At 51.9% G+C, this 13,287-nt stretch overlaps 1 protein-coding gene across 1 annotated transcript in view; it reads left to right on the top strand.

The window, feature by feature from the left end:
- The window catches only part of CNGB1 (cyclic nucleotide gated channel subunit beta 1), a 31,056-nt gene that overhangs the window by 8,803 nt on the left and 8,966 nt on the right, over window positions 1-13,287 (top strand). The window contains exons 13-25 of the mRNA XM_039721500.1: window positions 420-1,031; window positions 2,448-2,577; window positions 2,928-2,970; window positions 5,269-5,401; window positions 8,033-8,116; window positions 8,596-8,753; window positions 8,912-9,091; window positions 9,716-9,924; window positions 10,780-10,830; window positions 10,945-11,031; window positions 11,384-11,448; window positions 11,835-11,957; window positions 12,985-13,126. Of these exons, the coding sequence (XP_039577434.1) occupies window positions 420-1,031; window positions 2,448-2,577; window positions 2,928-2,970; window positions 5,269-5,401; window positions 8,033-8,116; window positions 8,596-8,753; window positions 8,912-9,091; window positions 9,716-9,924; window positions 10,780-10,830; window positions 10,945-11,031; window positions 11,384-11,448; window positions 11,835-11,957; window positions 12,985-13,126 (2,017 nt within the window). The remainder of the gene's footprint in view (window positions 1-419; window positions 1,032-2,447; window positions 2,578-2,927; window positions 2,971-5,268; window positions 5,402-8,032; window positions 8,117-8,595; window positions 8,754-8,911; window positions 9,092-9,715; window positions 9,925-10,779; window positions 10,831-10,944; window positions 11,032-11,383; window positions 11,449-11,834; window positions 11,958-12,984; window positions 13,127-13,287) is intronic.

A 13,287-nucleotide genomic window follows, 5' to 3' on the forward strand; every position in this document is an offset into this window, starting at 1 on the left:
AATTTGGCCCCAGGGCAAGAGGCCTTGGCCCTTATTCCCAGCAGTGTGCAAGCAGCTGGAATGCCTTTAGAAATGGAAGCTGTCTCTGTATAATTCACCCTTGTTTCTGCCATAGAAACCCTGCTGGGGTCTGCCCAAGGGCTGGGCAGCGTGCTCAGAGCCAGCAGTGAGCTGTGTGGCAGCAGGGGGGTGAGAGGGGTCCATCCTTGCTCACAGAGGGTTTCTGAGCCCCCAAAATGCTCCCTGAGCCAGCACAGCCGGGTGAGCACAGCAGTTCCCCCCACACGGGCAGTGCTCAGCTCTGCTCAGCACAAGGGGAGCCCTGGGCATCTGCAGAGCTCAGCCAGAAACCAGGGACACACAGAGCTCCTCGTGTCACACACACCTGGGGGTTCAGCTAAGGAGTTTCTCCTTTCCAGACTGGGCTTGTGCTCCCCAAACATTACCAGGGGCGACGAGGAAAAGGAGGAGGAGGAGGAGAAAGAGGAGGAGGAGGAGGAAGAGAGGAAGAAAGAGGAAGAGGAAAGGAAGAAAGAGGAGGAGGAGGAAAGGAAAAAAGAGGAAGAGGAGATGAAGCAAGAGGAGGAGGACAGGAAGGAGGAGGAAGAAGAGAGTAAGAAAGAGGAAGAGGACAGGAAAGAGGAGGAAGAGGAGAGGAAGCAAGAGGAAGAGGAGATGAAGCAAGAGGAGGAGGACAGGAAGAAAGAGGAAGAGGAGAAGAACCAAGAAGAAGAGGAGAGGAAAAATGAGGAGGAGGAGAGGAAAAAAGAGGAAGAGGAGAGAAAGCAAGAGGAAGAGGAGAACAGGGAAAATGAGGAAGAGGAGAGGAAGATAGAGGAGGACAGGAAAAAAGAGGAAGAGGAGAGGAAGGAGGAGGTGAAGAAGAAGGAGGAGAAGAGGAAGAAGGAGGAGGTGAAGAAGAAAGAGGAGAAGAGGAAGGAGGAGAAAAGGAAGAAAGAGGAGAGAAAAAAAGAGAAGGAGAAGAAGAAAGAGGAAAAGAGGAAAGAGGAGGAGCAGGAGGCGAGTGCAGAGTGAGTGCCTCCCGTTGCCTTTAGGGCTTTGTTGAAACGAGCGTGATTGCAGCTTTTGTTTCCAGTGCTTTCACCAGCTGGAGAGGCTGAAACACCCACGGCAGAACCGAGCTCCCAGCCTGGCAGGCGGCTGGGCAGGGATGGTGTGCTGGGCAGGGATGGGTGTGCTGGGGAGGGATGATGTGTGGGGAGGGATGGCATGGGGAGGGATGCTTTGGCAAACCGGCTCGCTCCAGGGCTCGCTGCTGACGCGGCACCTGGTGACAGGAGCGTCTCCTGGTGACACGGCTCCATCTCCATCGCGGCCGCCCGTGGCAACCGCAGCCCCTCCTGCACCTGGGCCGTGCTGTTTAAACCATGTCCATTAATTCAGGGCACTCGGGACTATTTTGAGTGTTACAGAGCTGAATGTAAAGACAGGATTGTGTGTTGTGTCTGCAAATGCTTCATACAAGTAGGTACAATTTTATATTTTTTCCTGTTGTAGAAAATAGCTGAGTTCTTGTGGAAGGTGGTGCTTTGGTCTGGATGGTATTGGGAGACATCTTTCTGCTCAGATTAGTAGTTTGCTCTGATTTCACATGAGATAAACATTTAGGGATTTATTACCTAGCACTACAACATTATTCTGTGTTAATTCCTCTAAAGTAGCTAGATTTTCAGGAAGAAGCTGAAAACACATGATTACTCACTGTCAAACCCATATGTTTGTATTTCATCAAAATCTGTTCTTGGAGCTTCACTGTAGAAACTTGAGCTTCAGTTGTGGGGTGAATGAGATGCTATTCCATCCTTCAATGTGTTTGTTTACTGCAAAAAGAGAGAGACCAACAGGTTTTCTAGTTTAGGATGGAAAGATTTGTGATCACATTTGAAGGGAGCATAATTTTAAATATGAAGGGGAGAAATTATTAAAAATAACAAAACAAATATTTTCATGCATTTAGCTGTCTTAAAATTCTTCTCATTATCCCAAATCTCTGCTTTGCATTTCTTGCCAGGAAAGAGCAAATCAAGAGGTAAATGCATAGAGCAACATGCATTTGAAGTGCTTTTATTTCAGTTATGAAGTTATATTAAAGCAATAAAATCAGTCTTGAGAGCCCCTTTGTCAGAATGGTGGAGCTGAGGTCTGTGCTTGCTCAGGAAGGAAAATGAAAATTATGTGTCCTGGTGGTGTCTTGCACAGACAAACATGGGATTTGAATAGTGCTTGTGGGAAAGCCTTGCCTGCAAATTGTGTTTTGGCTTTTTATTTGGCCCATTTTAATGATATGAGAAATGATGCACAGGAGGAGAAACATTCTGCCTGGATCTTTCTGCCTCTGAAGGTTCTGCTTATGCCCATTCAATGCCCTCTTTTTTTATGCACCTCTCACCTGGTCTCCCAGGCAGTATTTTGTCTCTCCCTTCCAGACCCCTGCTGCAGCCTCCTTGTCTCCCTGCTGATGAGGGTGTGGATGAAGCCTGCCTTGCCCAGGAGGCCCCCAGGGCTGAGCAGCTGGAGGAAGCTGAGATAAGTAATCTCCAAGGTGCCCTTGTGCAGGTACGGCGCCGCTCCCTGCTTGGGCTCCCTGCAACCCCAGCTCTTGCTGCCCTGCAGCTTAGAGAAGCTCAGAGCTTCTCTGAGGGGGTGCACTGCCCTGGGAGGAGCAGGCTGGGCTGGGCACAGGACATGTTGCCCACCAGGGTGTCCCCAGCCCTGAAGCTGGGGCAGCAGAAGTAGCTGTGGGTGGAGGGAAGGCTCCTCTCACCCTCCAGAGCAGGCACTGAACAAACAAGGTGAGAGTCTGGCGAGTAGCAGGGATATGGGGCAGCCAGTCAAGCTACAAAGTCTGCTCTTTTATTGACAGAACGGGCTTTTCTCCTTAAAATGGCTTTTTTTTCATTTTGAAGGTGGAAGAGGAGACAGGTGAAGCTGCCAAAGCCGATGCTGAAGGTACAAGCTGCAGCAGTGATGCCAGGCTGGGATGGAGTGAAGCAGGGGATGCAGTGCCTGGTGGGGGGAGAATCCAGCTTCTCCTTTCCTGCTGGCAGGGAGCAGGGAGCTGACTGCTCTGCAGCGTGGGCCTGGGCTGTTCACTGGGGTAAAACATCCTGTGGGCACAGCACCATGGCAATATTGGCATTGTCTGCAGCTAGCTCTGAATGTACAATGCTTAGTCCTGTTGATTCAGCAATCCCTGATGTGAAATAAGGAATTCTCCTTCAACTGGAGGATGTACAGGGATAAAAAGTATTTTCTCTGCCACTTTTCTCCCTTTGGGAAATAACCAGTGACATAAAACACATTTTAATACAGTGTTTTAGGAAACAATGGTTGGTAATGAAAATTAGGTGGTGAGTTCCCATTGCAGCCTGACTGAGCAGGGAGGTCATTCTCCCCCTGTACCTGGCACTGGTGAGGCCACTAGGGGACAGGTTGGGCTCGATGATCCTAGACGTCTCTTCTAACCTCATTATTCTGTGATTCTGTGATTCTGTGAGATGTCCCTGCCCATGGGACATGACCTTTAAGGTTCCTTCCATGACTCCATGAAAACAAAACACGTGCTGGGATGCCCACCACTGCCCCAGCCCCTGTGAGCAGCAGGCAGCCCCAAAGCCCGGTCACCCCGCGTTCCTGCCGTGACACGTTCCTCCCTTCTCACACCACTCTGTGTTCTGTTGCAGCTGCAGAAGCCTTGTCCTTTGCTTGAAGCTCCTAGCAGGCTGCTAGCAGCATGGCCAGGCGGGCCCAGGACGTCGAGCTAGACCGGCTGGTGCATGACACGCCCCGGGCTGGCAGGGTCCCCTCCCTGTCCCCTGCTGGCCACGGGGCTCTAGAGCAGCTCCCCAATGTCCCCAGCTACCGAGCCCCCGCTGCCACCCCCGTCCTTGCCGCCAGCAAGCCAAAGGCTGGAGTTGTCAACCCCAATTTTTGCACTGAGGAGCAATCCCCACTAGGTATTAGAGATTGGCTTTGATGCCTTGTGTAGTTGGAGGGGGGAATTCCTGGAGTAGTTTGCTTTTTTTGTTGCTTTCTGGCGGGGGGTGGAGAATTCAGAAAAATAAAAGCACGCTTCATGTTGCAGCACAGAGGCTGGGGAACAAAATCCACGTGTTTGTCTGCTTCTGCCTCATCACTATGTGCCTTTTTAGCTGAGCCTAGAGAGCGTTTGCAAATGCTGCGTGTTTAGAGCTGCTCAGAAAAGCAGGACCTGCAGGCAGAGGGTGCAATATCACCACACACAGTTTTCTCTCCAGCATTTGCGCAGCCTGCTTGTGCTAAGAGGAGAGGAAGGTGGAGGTTTGCTGTTCATGGCTTTCTGCCTTTCCTGCAGCTTTGCTTTGCTTTGTTTTTCACCAGCAAGCCGAATTCTGCTGCTTTTCCTTACGTGCAACAGGATTTTAACTTTGCCACCCAAACAGGCCTTCTCTCAGGCATTTAATCAAGCCACATTCTGATCCACTACCCTCACAGCAGTGTGAAGCAGGAGGAGGTGCATGGGGTCTCTCAGATGTGTGAAAACCCCCCACAGAAGAAATCCTGCAGGAATTAATTTTATTTTGTTAAATAGCTGAGAAAGACATCACACTTCACAGCCAAGTGACTGTGGGGTCTGGCCAAGGTAGCCCCCAGTGCCATTTCTCCTTTGGACAACTGGAATCTTTCTTTACCCACTACAAACATCCAACCTTCCTGCTTCTGACCTTGCCTGTGGCAGGAAGCAGTTATTACCTCTGCAGAAGAAAGAAGCCATAAATGCTTATTTAAATAGTGCCTTATTTGCATGAAAAGCAAACACTGTGTGGTTCAGAGCTATCACAATCCATGTGTTTACATTCAGAAGGAGCAGGAATATCTCCACACCCTGGGAGGCAGGTTTGCTCCTGGAAATCCTGGGTTTCTGCCCAGGACCTGCAGCTGGGAATCCTAATCTCCATGGTTTTCCAAACCACGGAAACCCAACACTCAGATGGAGTAGCTGCAATCACTGCAAGCTGGGCAAGCAGAAGGGCAGCAGATGGCAGTTCCTAGACTGTTAAAAAATGAAAAAAAAAAAAAAAATACAAAGAAGTGCCCCAAATGTTTAGGAGAAAGGAGAGCCAGGCAAGAAGGGAAGAGAGGGAGAAGGAGAGTCCTTCCCACACGCTGCAGGGCCTGGGGGCAGCTCTGGGGTCTGGGGAGCCATCCTGGCTGCAGGGGGGCCCTGAGCCCCCTTCACCTGCCGTTATTGTCCTTCCCACGGAGCAGGTCATTCCCCCACCGTGGAGATCCAGGATGTGGACAGCCCAGGCCGTGCTGTGGAGATCCACGGCACCCACGGAGAGCTGCCTGCTGCCGGCGCTCCCAACCTGCTGGCGGTGCCCGGCACTGCATCCCCCAGGTACAGCATCCCCCAGGTACAGCATCCCCCAGGCACAGCATCCCCGAGGTACAGCATCCCCGAGGTACAGCATCCCCCAGGCACAGCATCCCCCAGGTACAGCTCTGCCCAGCTCCCCCTGAGGCTGCCAGCACAGGAACATTTATTATCCACATTTCTCCATGTGGAGGTGCTCGTTCCCAGCAGATTTGGACAGTGCTGTGTGTGCAGCAGGTGTCACCCCAGTGCACAGCAGAGGAGATGGCCAAAGCCTTGCCTCTTGTTTGCCTTTTTAATTACATTTTGTTTAAAGCTTTTGTGGCCAGGGACAGCCCTGTCTGTGTGTCCTCCTGGAGATGGGCTTGATCCCCAGGCCATAGTTAAATCCCATTTGTCTGTTGTCCACCTCTCTCTGTTCCCAGATTCAGAGCACAGAGGGTCTATGTGCTGGATATGAGCCTGCATCTTAAAAATAAACCATTTTCTTCTTGTATTTTTGCTGCAAGGATTTGCAGCATGTCCCCCTGGGTTTGAGCTTTCAGAGGAGTAGTGGAAGCCCCATCCCAGAAAGTGTTCAAGGCCACGTTGGATGGGCTTTGGAGCTACCTGGTATAGTTGGAAGCTGTCCCTGCCCATGGCAGGGAGCTGGACTAAATGGTCTTTTAAGGTCCCTTCCAACCCAGATCATTCATCCTCTCTAATTCTATGCTTACAGAGAGGAGGATTAAAACTGAGCTTTAAAATTTAGGCTGGAGGAAGCTGATGGATTTTTTTTTTTATGTTGTAGCACTAGGTCTTTTTTATGCTCACTCTTGCAGAGGATTCAAAATGAAAGCTAAATTGGGATTTTTTTTCTGTGCTGAAAACCAGGTGCTGTAGTCATTCTTACTTCATAGTTTGGATATTTTCATTTTTGCTCCTGGAGGAGAAAAAAAATGGCAAAAATGTCCACAGTCCAGTCTGAACAGCTATTTATACTGGGACAGCAGAGCCCAAGGCTTCATGTAAAATACCTGCAGTGAAAGCACTGACAGCATTAAACATATCTGCAGTTACATGTGTGAGCATATAAACCCTTCTGCTGGGTCTCCAGGGAGTGTCTCAAAACAACACTGGCTATTTTTAAAAGCAAGGAACTCCTGTTCTCCTACATTAAAAAAATTAAAATTAATTATTAATTATTAATTATTGTGAGCCAGAAGGAATATGCTCATGTCCTGCTGGTGTTTTCAGAGGAAGAAGACATAACTCTGCACGGAGCAGTGACCCAGTATCTCTAAATGCCTTCCACTGGCCACAGGCTGGAGTTATTTCCTACATGGCTCTGTGAAGGATTGGAGTCAACAATGTTTAAACAGAATCATAAAAGACTTATTGCAAATGAGCCACACACCTGAGCGGAGCCTGCAAACACCTCCTGCAGACGCTGCCAGGACTCCCTGGCTGATGCCACATGGGCAGGGACCCTGTGCATCCCACATGTTCCAGGGCCTCTGGCCTCTGCTGCAGCATTCTGAGGACACCCAAACCCCAGCAAGGGTCAGGCTGTGCCACCCTCCACCCCAGCTGGCTGCTCCCTGGGGCTGTGCCTGCTGCAGGTGCCTTACACAGCAAGGGGCTGCCCGTGCTGGCATCTGGCCTTGCTCAGGGGTGAGGACAGGCAGCGTGGTGCCCTGAGGGGACAGAGGCAGGGGAAGGGCAGCTGGAGACTGCTGAGAGGCAGTGGATGTTGTCCTAACACCAATATGGACTTTGGCACGACTGTTTCTCCAAACTGATGTTTGGGAACCCCTCCATGCACATTTGGGAGTACTTTAAAAGGGGGTTTTGTGGTTCTTCTCCACCCCTGCACTGGGCTCTTGGGAAATTAAGGTTCATCAGTCTTGTTGACCTGCTCCACCTCCCAGCAGGACACACCTGGGAGCAGCGAGGCTGAAGGTGATGGGTTCACAGCATTTGAATCCCATTTGACTCCCATTTCTTTGAGGGATTTGTGATGGCAGGATGACCTCCCTCAGCACCCTGCTCTCTCCTGCTCCACACACAGCACTGAGACATTCTGTGCCATGGCCAGTGGGATCAGCAGTTGTGGTGGCTGGAGACAATTTCTTCATCACAGCTGAAGTTCTGGGCTTTGCAAACCAGTCTAGATTTTTGCTGCGACTGTCATTTTCACATTCAGCTTCTCTTCTGACACTTTTCTTGCCCACATATAAGGAAGTCACCTGAGAAACCCATCTGTGCCAAAGGGAGCCCCCAGCTGTGTTAGGACACAAGCTCTGGGTATTCTGGCATTGCATTTCCTTGCCTGCCCCTTGAAGGGCAGTGATGTGGAGCTGTGGCACTGGGGGCAAGCACAGGATGATGCCTGCCCTCTGTGTATCTTGCCAGGTACCCAAATTGAGTTGCAAAATGGGCCAGGTGGCTGCATGTCCATGGAGCCAAAGGCTTGCTGGTGCTCAGGGAGAAACAGGCCTTTAGCAGGAAAGGAGCAGGGGGTTCACTCCCATCTACTCCAGACAATGTCAAATATTAGGGGAAACTGACCCTAGCAGGAGAAGGGGGAAGGGAAAACAGGTCAGTCCTGGGAGGAGGAGGGAGAGGAGGGAGAGGAGCCAAGCCAACCCTTGGTCTCTGTGTTTGTGTCTGCAGGAGGAAGCAACTGCTCCCAGAGGATGCTCTGGACACGGGGCTGGTGAGCCAAGGGCTGGGCTGGGACCAGGAGCAGAGGGAAAGGTGAGAAATGGGCCCAGGGGCTCCAGATCAGCCAGGGGTTCACATCCTGGGGTTCGCATCCTGGGGCTTGGGTGGAAGTAGCAAAGATCCCAAATATCCTTTGGGATACCAAAGGGAGAGAGAGCCATGCCAGTTTGTGTTGTTCTCAGTGCACAATACCCGAAGAAACCACAGGTAAATCCTAATTCAGATGCTGTAGGTTAAAGAAAGGGTCATGACTGGGTCATGGCTCAAGGCCAGGCTGGATGGGGCTGGGAGCAACTTGGTCCAGTGGAAGGTGTCCCTGCCCATGGCAGAGGGGTTGGAATGAGATGAGCTTTAAGGTCCCTTCTAACCCAAGCCATTCCAGGTTTCTATGACCCCATGAACCTGCCCTGGCCTTTCCTTTCCCTTCTAACCCAAGCCATTCCAGGTTTTAGGAGCCCATGACCTGCCCTGGCCTTTCCCACGTGCCTGAAATGCCCCTGGTGTCCCCACAGCCTGCCCGAGCGCATCGGCTCGGCCTCGAGCCTGAGCAGTGCCGTCATCAACACCCGGCTCCAGGAGCTGGTGAGGCTCTTCAAAGAGAGGACTGAGAAGGTGAAGGAGAAGCTGATTGACTCTGATGTCACCTCAGATGATGACAGCCCTGTGGCATGTGAGTCTAGGTGGGGCTGGGAGTGTTTCCCTGGTGGGTTCCCATGCACGCTGTGTTTTCTGGGAGGCAGCTGTTTTATTAACAGTTTAAAGACCTTAAGAAAAAGTGCAGTAAGAAGATTTTTCTGCCCTTTGAAATAACTGTGTGGCCTCTCCCAGCTCCCACCAAGCCAGCACCTGCAGCAGCAGCGGTGCCTGCCCCAGGAGGGGAGCTGGAGGGGGACAAACCTTTGGGGGATGACCACTACTGTGAGATGCTGTGCTGCACGTTCAAGCACCGGCCCTGGCTGGACCACCTGAAAAGCTACCAGTTCCCCAGCAGCATTGACCCTCTCACCAGTGAGTGATGGAGCACAGCCTGGGCTGGGGGCACGCTGGTGGGGCTGGGGGAGAGAGGGCGATGAGGGGGGGAGAAAAACTAAACAAGAAACAACTTAGTTTTTTCACTTTTAAATTCCTCTGCAAGGCACAGGCTTTTCTAAATACTTCCAGCTGTGTGTCAGGAGCAGGACTGGGCATTCTGCTTTCCCTGTGGTGTGGATACCCTCCCAAAAAATTAAAATCTCAAAAGAAGATTCCACTGCCTTGTGGCCACCCCACAGAAGCCCAGCTCTTTCCTTAGTCTTTCATATTCCTCAGTCCTTTGGAAGCCTCTGGGTTCAGGCAGCCAGCCACCAGTTCAGCATGGCTGGAGATGAAAAACAGGGAAGTTTGAGTTGTGGGAGCAGAACAAAAGCAAATATAGCTGAATGAGCAAAGTTAGAAGATTTCTAGATGTGTTCTGTGACCAGGGGTGTTCACTCTGTGCTAGAGCCCAGCTGCAATCAAACACTGTCACCCAGAGGCTTCCTGCAGGTTCTCCTGATGTGCTGAGGGCAGGTCAGGAGATGGAAACCCCTCTGTGTAGAGGATTCCCAGAGGAGGGATGTGCCCAGCTGAAGGTGGTGCTGTCCCTGTGTGCAGATCTGATGTACGTGCTGTGGCTGTTCTTCGTGGTCATGGCCTGGAACTGGAACTGCTGGCTGATCCCTGTCCGCTGGGCCTTCCCCTACCAGACTGCAGCCAACATCCACTACTGGCTGCTGGTGGATTACCTCTGTGACCTCATTTATCTGCTGGACATCCTCATCTTCCAGACCCGGCTGCAGTTCGTGCAGGGGGGAGACATCATTGTGAGTGGCAGGGCACTGCATCCCACCCTGGGGACCAGCTGGGGCACCTCCCATCCCTGTATCCCTGTATCCCTGTCACCCTGAGGGACACGGCTGCTGCTGGCCTCTGGACTGAGCTCTCTCACCCTGGTCATGGCCATCAGCACTCTGTCCACTCACAGAGACCACTGACTGCATAAACCAGCAGTCTTTTTTCCCACTAAAATCATCAATTTTCCCACTTTTCCCTATAAAGTCAGTGCTGTCCTCTCCAGTACTGTGTGCCCTTCCTGCTGCTGGGTAGGGATGCCTGCAGGGTGCTGCTCCACGGGGTGGTTCTGCCCGTGGTGAGCTGCTCACTGACTGGCTCTGGCACAGCTGTGTGGTGCCAACCTTGGGCATGGGTGTAACAAACTCTGGGGTTGATTTTCAGGAGCACACCAGGCAGGATGCATTAGCAATGGCAATCTGAACACACAGATCACATGCCTGAGATAAAGGAAGCCCTTGATTTCATTTCCATATTCAATTAAACAAACTGAAAAACCACACCTTGAGGGTACAGCCTTCCCATGCCCATGCAGATGCTCAGACAGGCAGTTTCCCCTGCAAATGCTGATTTCTGTGGTGCTGGCACTGTCATGTGCTTTTCCTGGGATGCAAAATCAACACAGGATGTCCCAAGGTAGGATGGGAAGATGGCATACAGCCAGCACTTCTCTGCTTGCTCTTCTCCCCTTTCCAGGCACAAAGGGAGAATCTTCCCTGTTGTGGTGCAGAGGAGGAAAGCCAGGCATGACCACATTGGCCCTAGTTTTCCTTTCTCTAAGCAATAATCAATATTCCTCTCTCTCTCTCCTTCCTGTTCTCCACCAGACTGACAAAAAGGCCATGAAAGAGAACTACCTGCGATCACAGCGCTTCAAGGTTTGTCAGCATTTTCTGTTTTCATCTGGATCTTTCATCTGCCCTGTGGGTTCAGCCCCACCCCAGGGGGCTCCTGCAGGTCCCCACAGAGGTTTCTCCCTGTGTGGTTTTCAGATGGATGTGCTGTGCCTGCTGCCCCTGGATTTCTTCTACTTCAAAGTGGGCGTCAACCCCCTGCTGCGCTTCCCTCGCTGTCTGAAGGTGAGTCAGGGCTCACAAAATCAGGCAGGAGAGCAGTGCAGTGGGCACACAGGAGTCCTCTGCTGCCTGGGGTGAGCTGTGGCTGCTCAGACTCGTGGATGATGACAGCAAGATTATAAAATGGAGGGGAGTTTTGTCCCAAAGGCTTTGCAGGGCTGTTGGTCGCACACTTCATTTCAATCCTAAACTACTCACGTTTGACTAGAAGGGCTCTTAAGGATGGAGACAATTCTGCCTGTGGCAGTCCATGCTGCAGAGGGGCTGCAGGAGGGAAATGAGGGGCAGAGGGGTTTTATGGGGAGGTGATTCTCCCAGGGGAGCCTGGAACATGCAGCTCTCCTTCTCCTCCCAGTACATGGCCTTCTTCGAGTTCAACAGCCGCCTGGAGGCCATCCTGACCAAGGCATACATCTACAGGTGAGGATGGAATTGCTGTTTGCCTCTGGGGAGGAAGGCTCCCTTCATTCTGCACTTGCTCTGGGCCCCTGATTCCTTTCCCTGCTGTGCCTGGGCTGGCTGACATGGGCTTTGGCTGATGTGGTGGGACATCATGGTCCCAAAGCCTGCATGGGCAGGGTCACCCCTCTCCAACCCACGGGGACAGGGGTGCTGGCAGTGAAGGAGAGCCATCATAAACTGCTTTTCTTGGCACTTCTGCAGCTGCAGGAGGCAGCAGCAGGGTTGGGGTGCTCTGTCACCTGTAAGATCATCACTTCAAGGCTCCTACTGATCCCAGGGATGAACCTGACATCTTTCCCAGCAGACATCACCTCCCTTCCTGCTCTCTCCTGGTTTTTCTGCAGAGTGATTCGGACCACTGCCTATTTACTGTACAGCCTGCATGTGAACTCCTGCCTCTACTACTGGGCCTCAGCCTACGAAGGACTGGGCTCCACCACCTGGGTCTATGATGGGGAAGGAAACAGGTACAGGCCGGGGGTCTCACATAGCACAGCCTGCTCGATGAGCTGGAGCAACAAGGGAGGTGCTGGGATGCAGCTGGATACATAAAAACCCCTGAAGCAGAGGGTTGGGAGTGCCAGGAGAAGATGTGGAGCCAGGGAGAATGACAAGGACAGCAGGGATGGGATGTGCAGTAATGCACAGTGCTGCAAGATGAGGCTGCAGCTGGGCAGAGGTGGAAAGCAGTTGCAGGTTGAAGGGGCTGAAGAAGTGGGATCCTGGTGCTGGGAAGCAAAGGAATGCTCCCTGGCCAAGCAGGAGACATTCAAAGCATGAATCCTGTTCCTGCCTGTGTTGCCTGTTGCCAGGTTGGGATGGAGGAGTGACACCTCTGTGTCCCTGTGCCAGGCCCCTCAGACCAGCCAGGTGTGAGATGGGGACAGTGGCCAGCCCTTCCCCTCACCATGGCAATACCTGTGTTAAACGTGCCCTGTGCTGTCAGTGACTGCTGCCACAGGCAGAGTCCTTGGCTCACAAAGCTGAATGCCCACACCTGTGTAAATGTGGCTGCTACAGTTATTTTGTATGAGATACAAATCTGTGTCCATCTTCAGGTGGAAACAAAACACCCAAGGGAATGGCCAAGACCAGGGAATCAGGAATTCACTTGGTTTCTCCTAAATCCCATGCCAAGAATTTGCTCACAAACACGTTTTTTCTCCTGATGATTTCTAAAAGTGTAAATGTGGCTGAAAATATGTTGTTGGTTTATGGCAGAGGAGCAGAAAACAGGACTAACCAGAGCTGAGCCTCCCAGGTGGAGGTTCCTGGAGGGACCACAGGTTCCCCTGCTCCTGTAGCATCTCCAGAAGCACCTGCAGGTGTGGTGGGGAGTCTGAAGCCCTTCAGTTTTTCTTTTTGTCATCCATAATTACTCTCAGCAGGCTCTGGCTTGCCATGGTCAGAGGCTGTGAGTTCAGTGCTGAGGGGTGAAACAGAAATGCCTTCAGAGCTGCCTCTTCTTCTCCTCTTCTCCTCCTCTCCTCCCAGCTACATCCGCTGCTACTACTGGGCAGTGAAAACCCTCATCACCATCGGGGGCCTGCCAGACCCCAAGACACTGTTTGAGATTGTCTTCCAGCTGCTGAACTACTTCACAGGGGTCTTTGCTTTCTCTGTCATGATAGGGCAGGTGAGTTGGAGCCAGGGGGGATTTACAGCCTCAGGTGGGGGTGGTTTTGGTGGGTTTGATCCACAGGTTTGCTTCTCTGGGTTTGTTTTCCCCATGGGAAGACCTGCTCAGCATAAGTGCAAGACAAAAAGGATTATCAGATGCTGGTAGGGCTTGGCTTG

This window comes from Passer montanus, unplaced genomic scaffold (assembly GCF_014805655.1).
Source record: "Passer montanus isolate IOZ18808 unplaced genomic scaffold, ASM1480565v1 scaffold45, whole genome shotgun sequence".
NCBI lineage: Eukaryota > Metazoa > Chordata > Aves > Passeriformes > Passeridae > Passer > Passer montanus.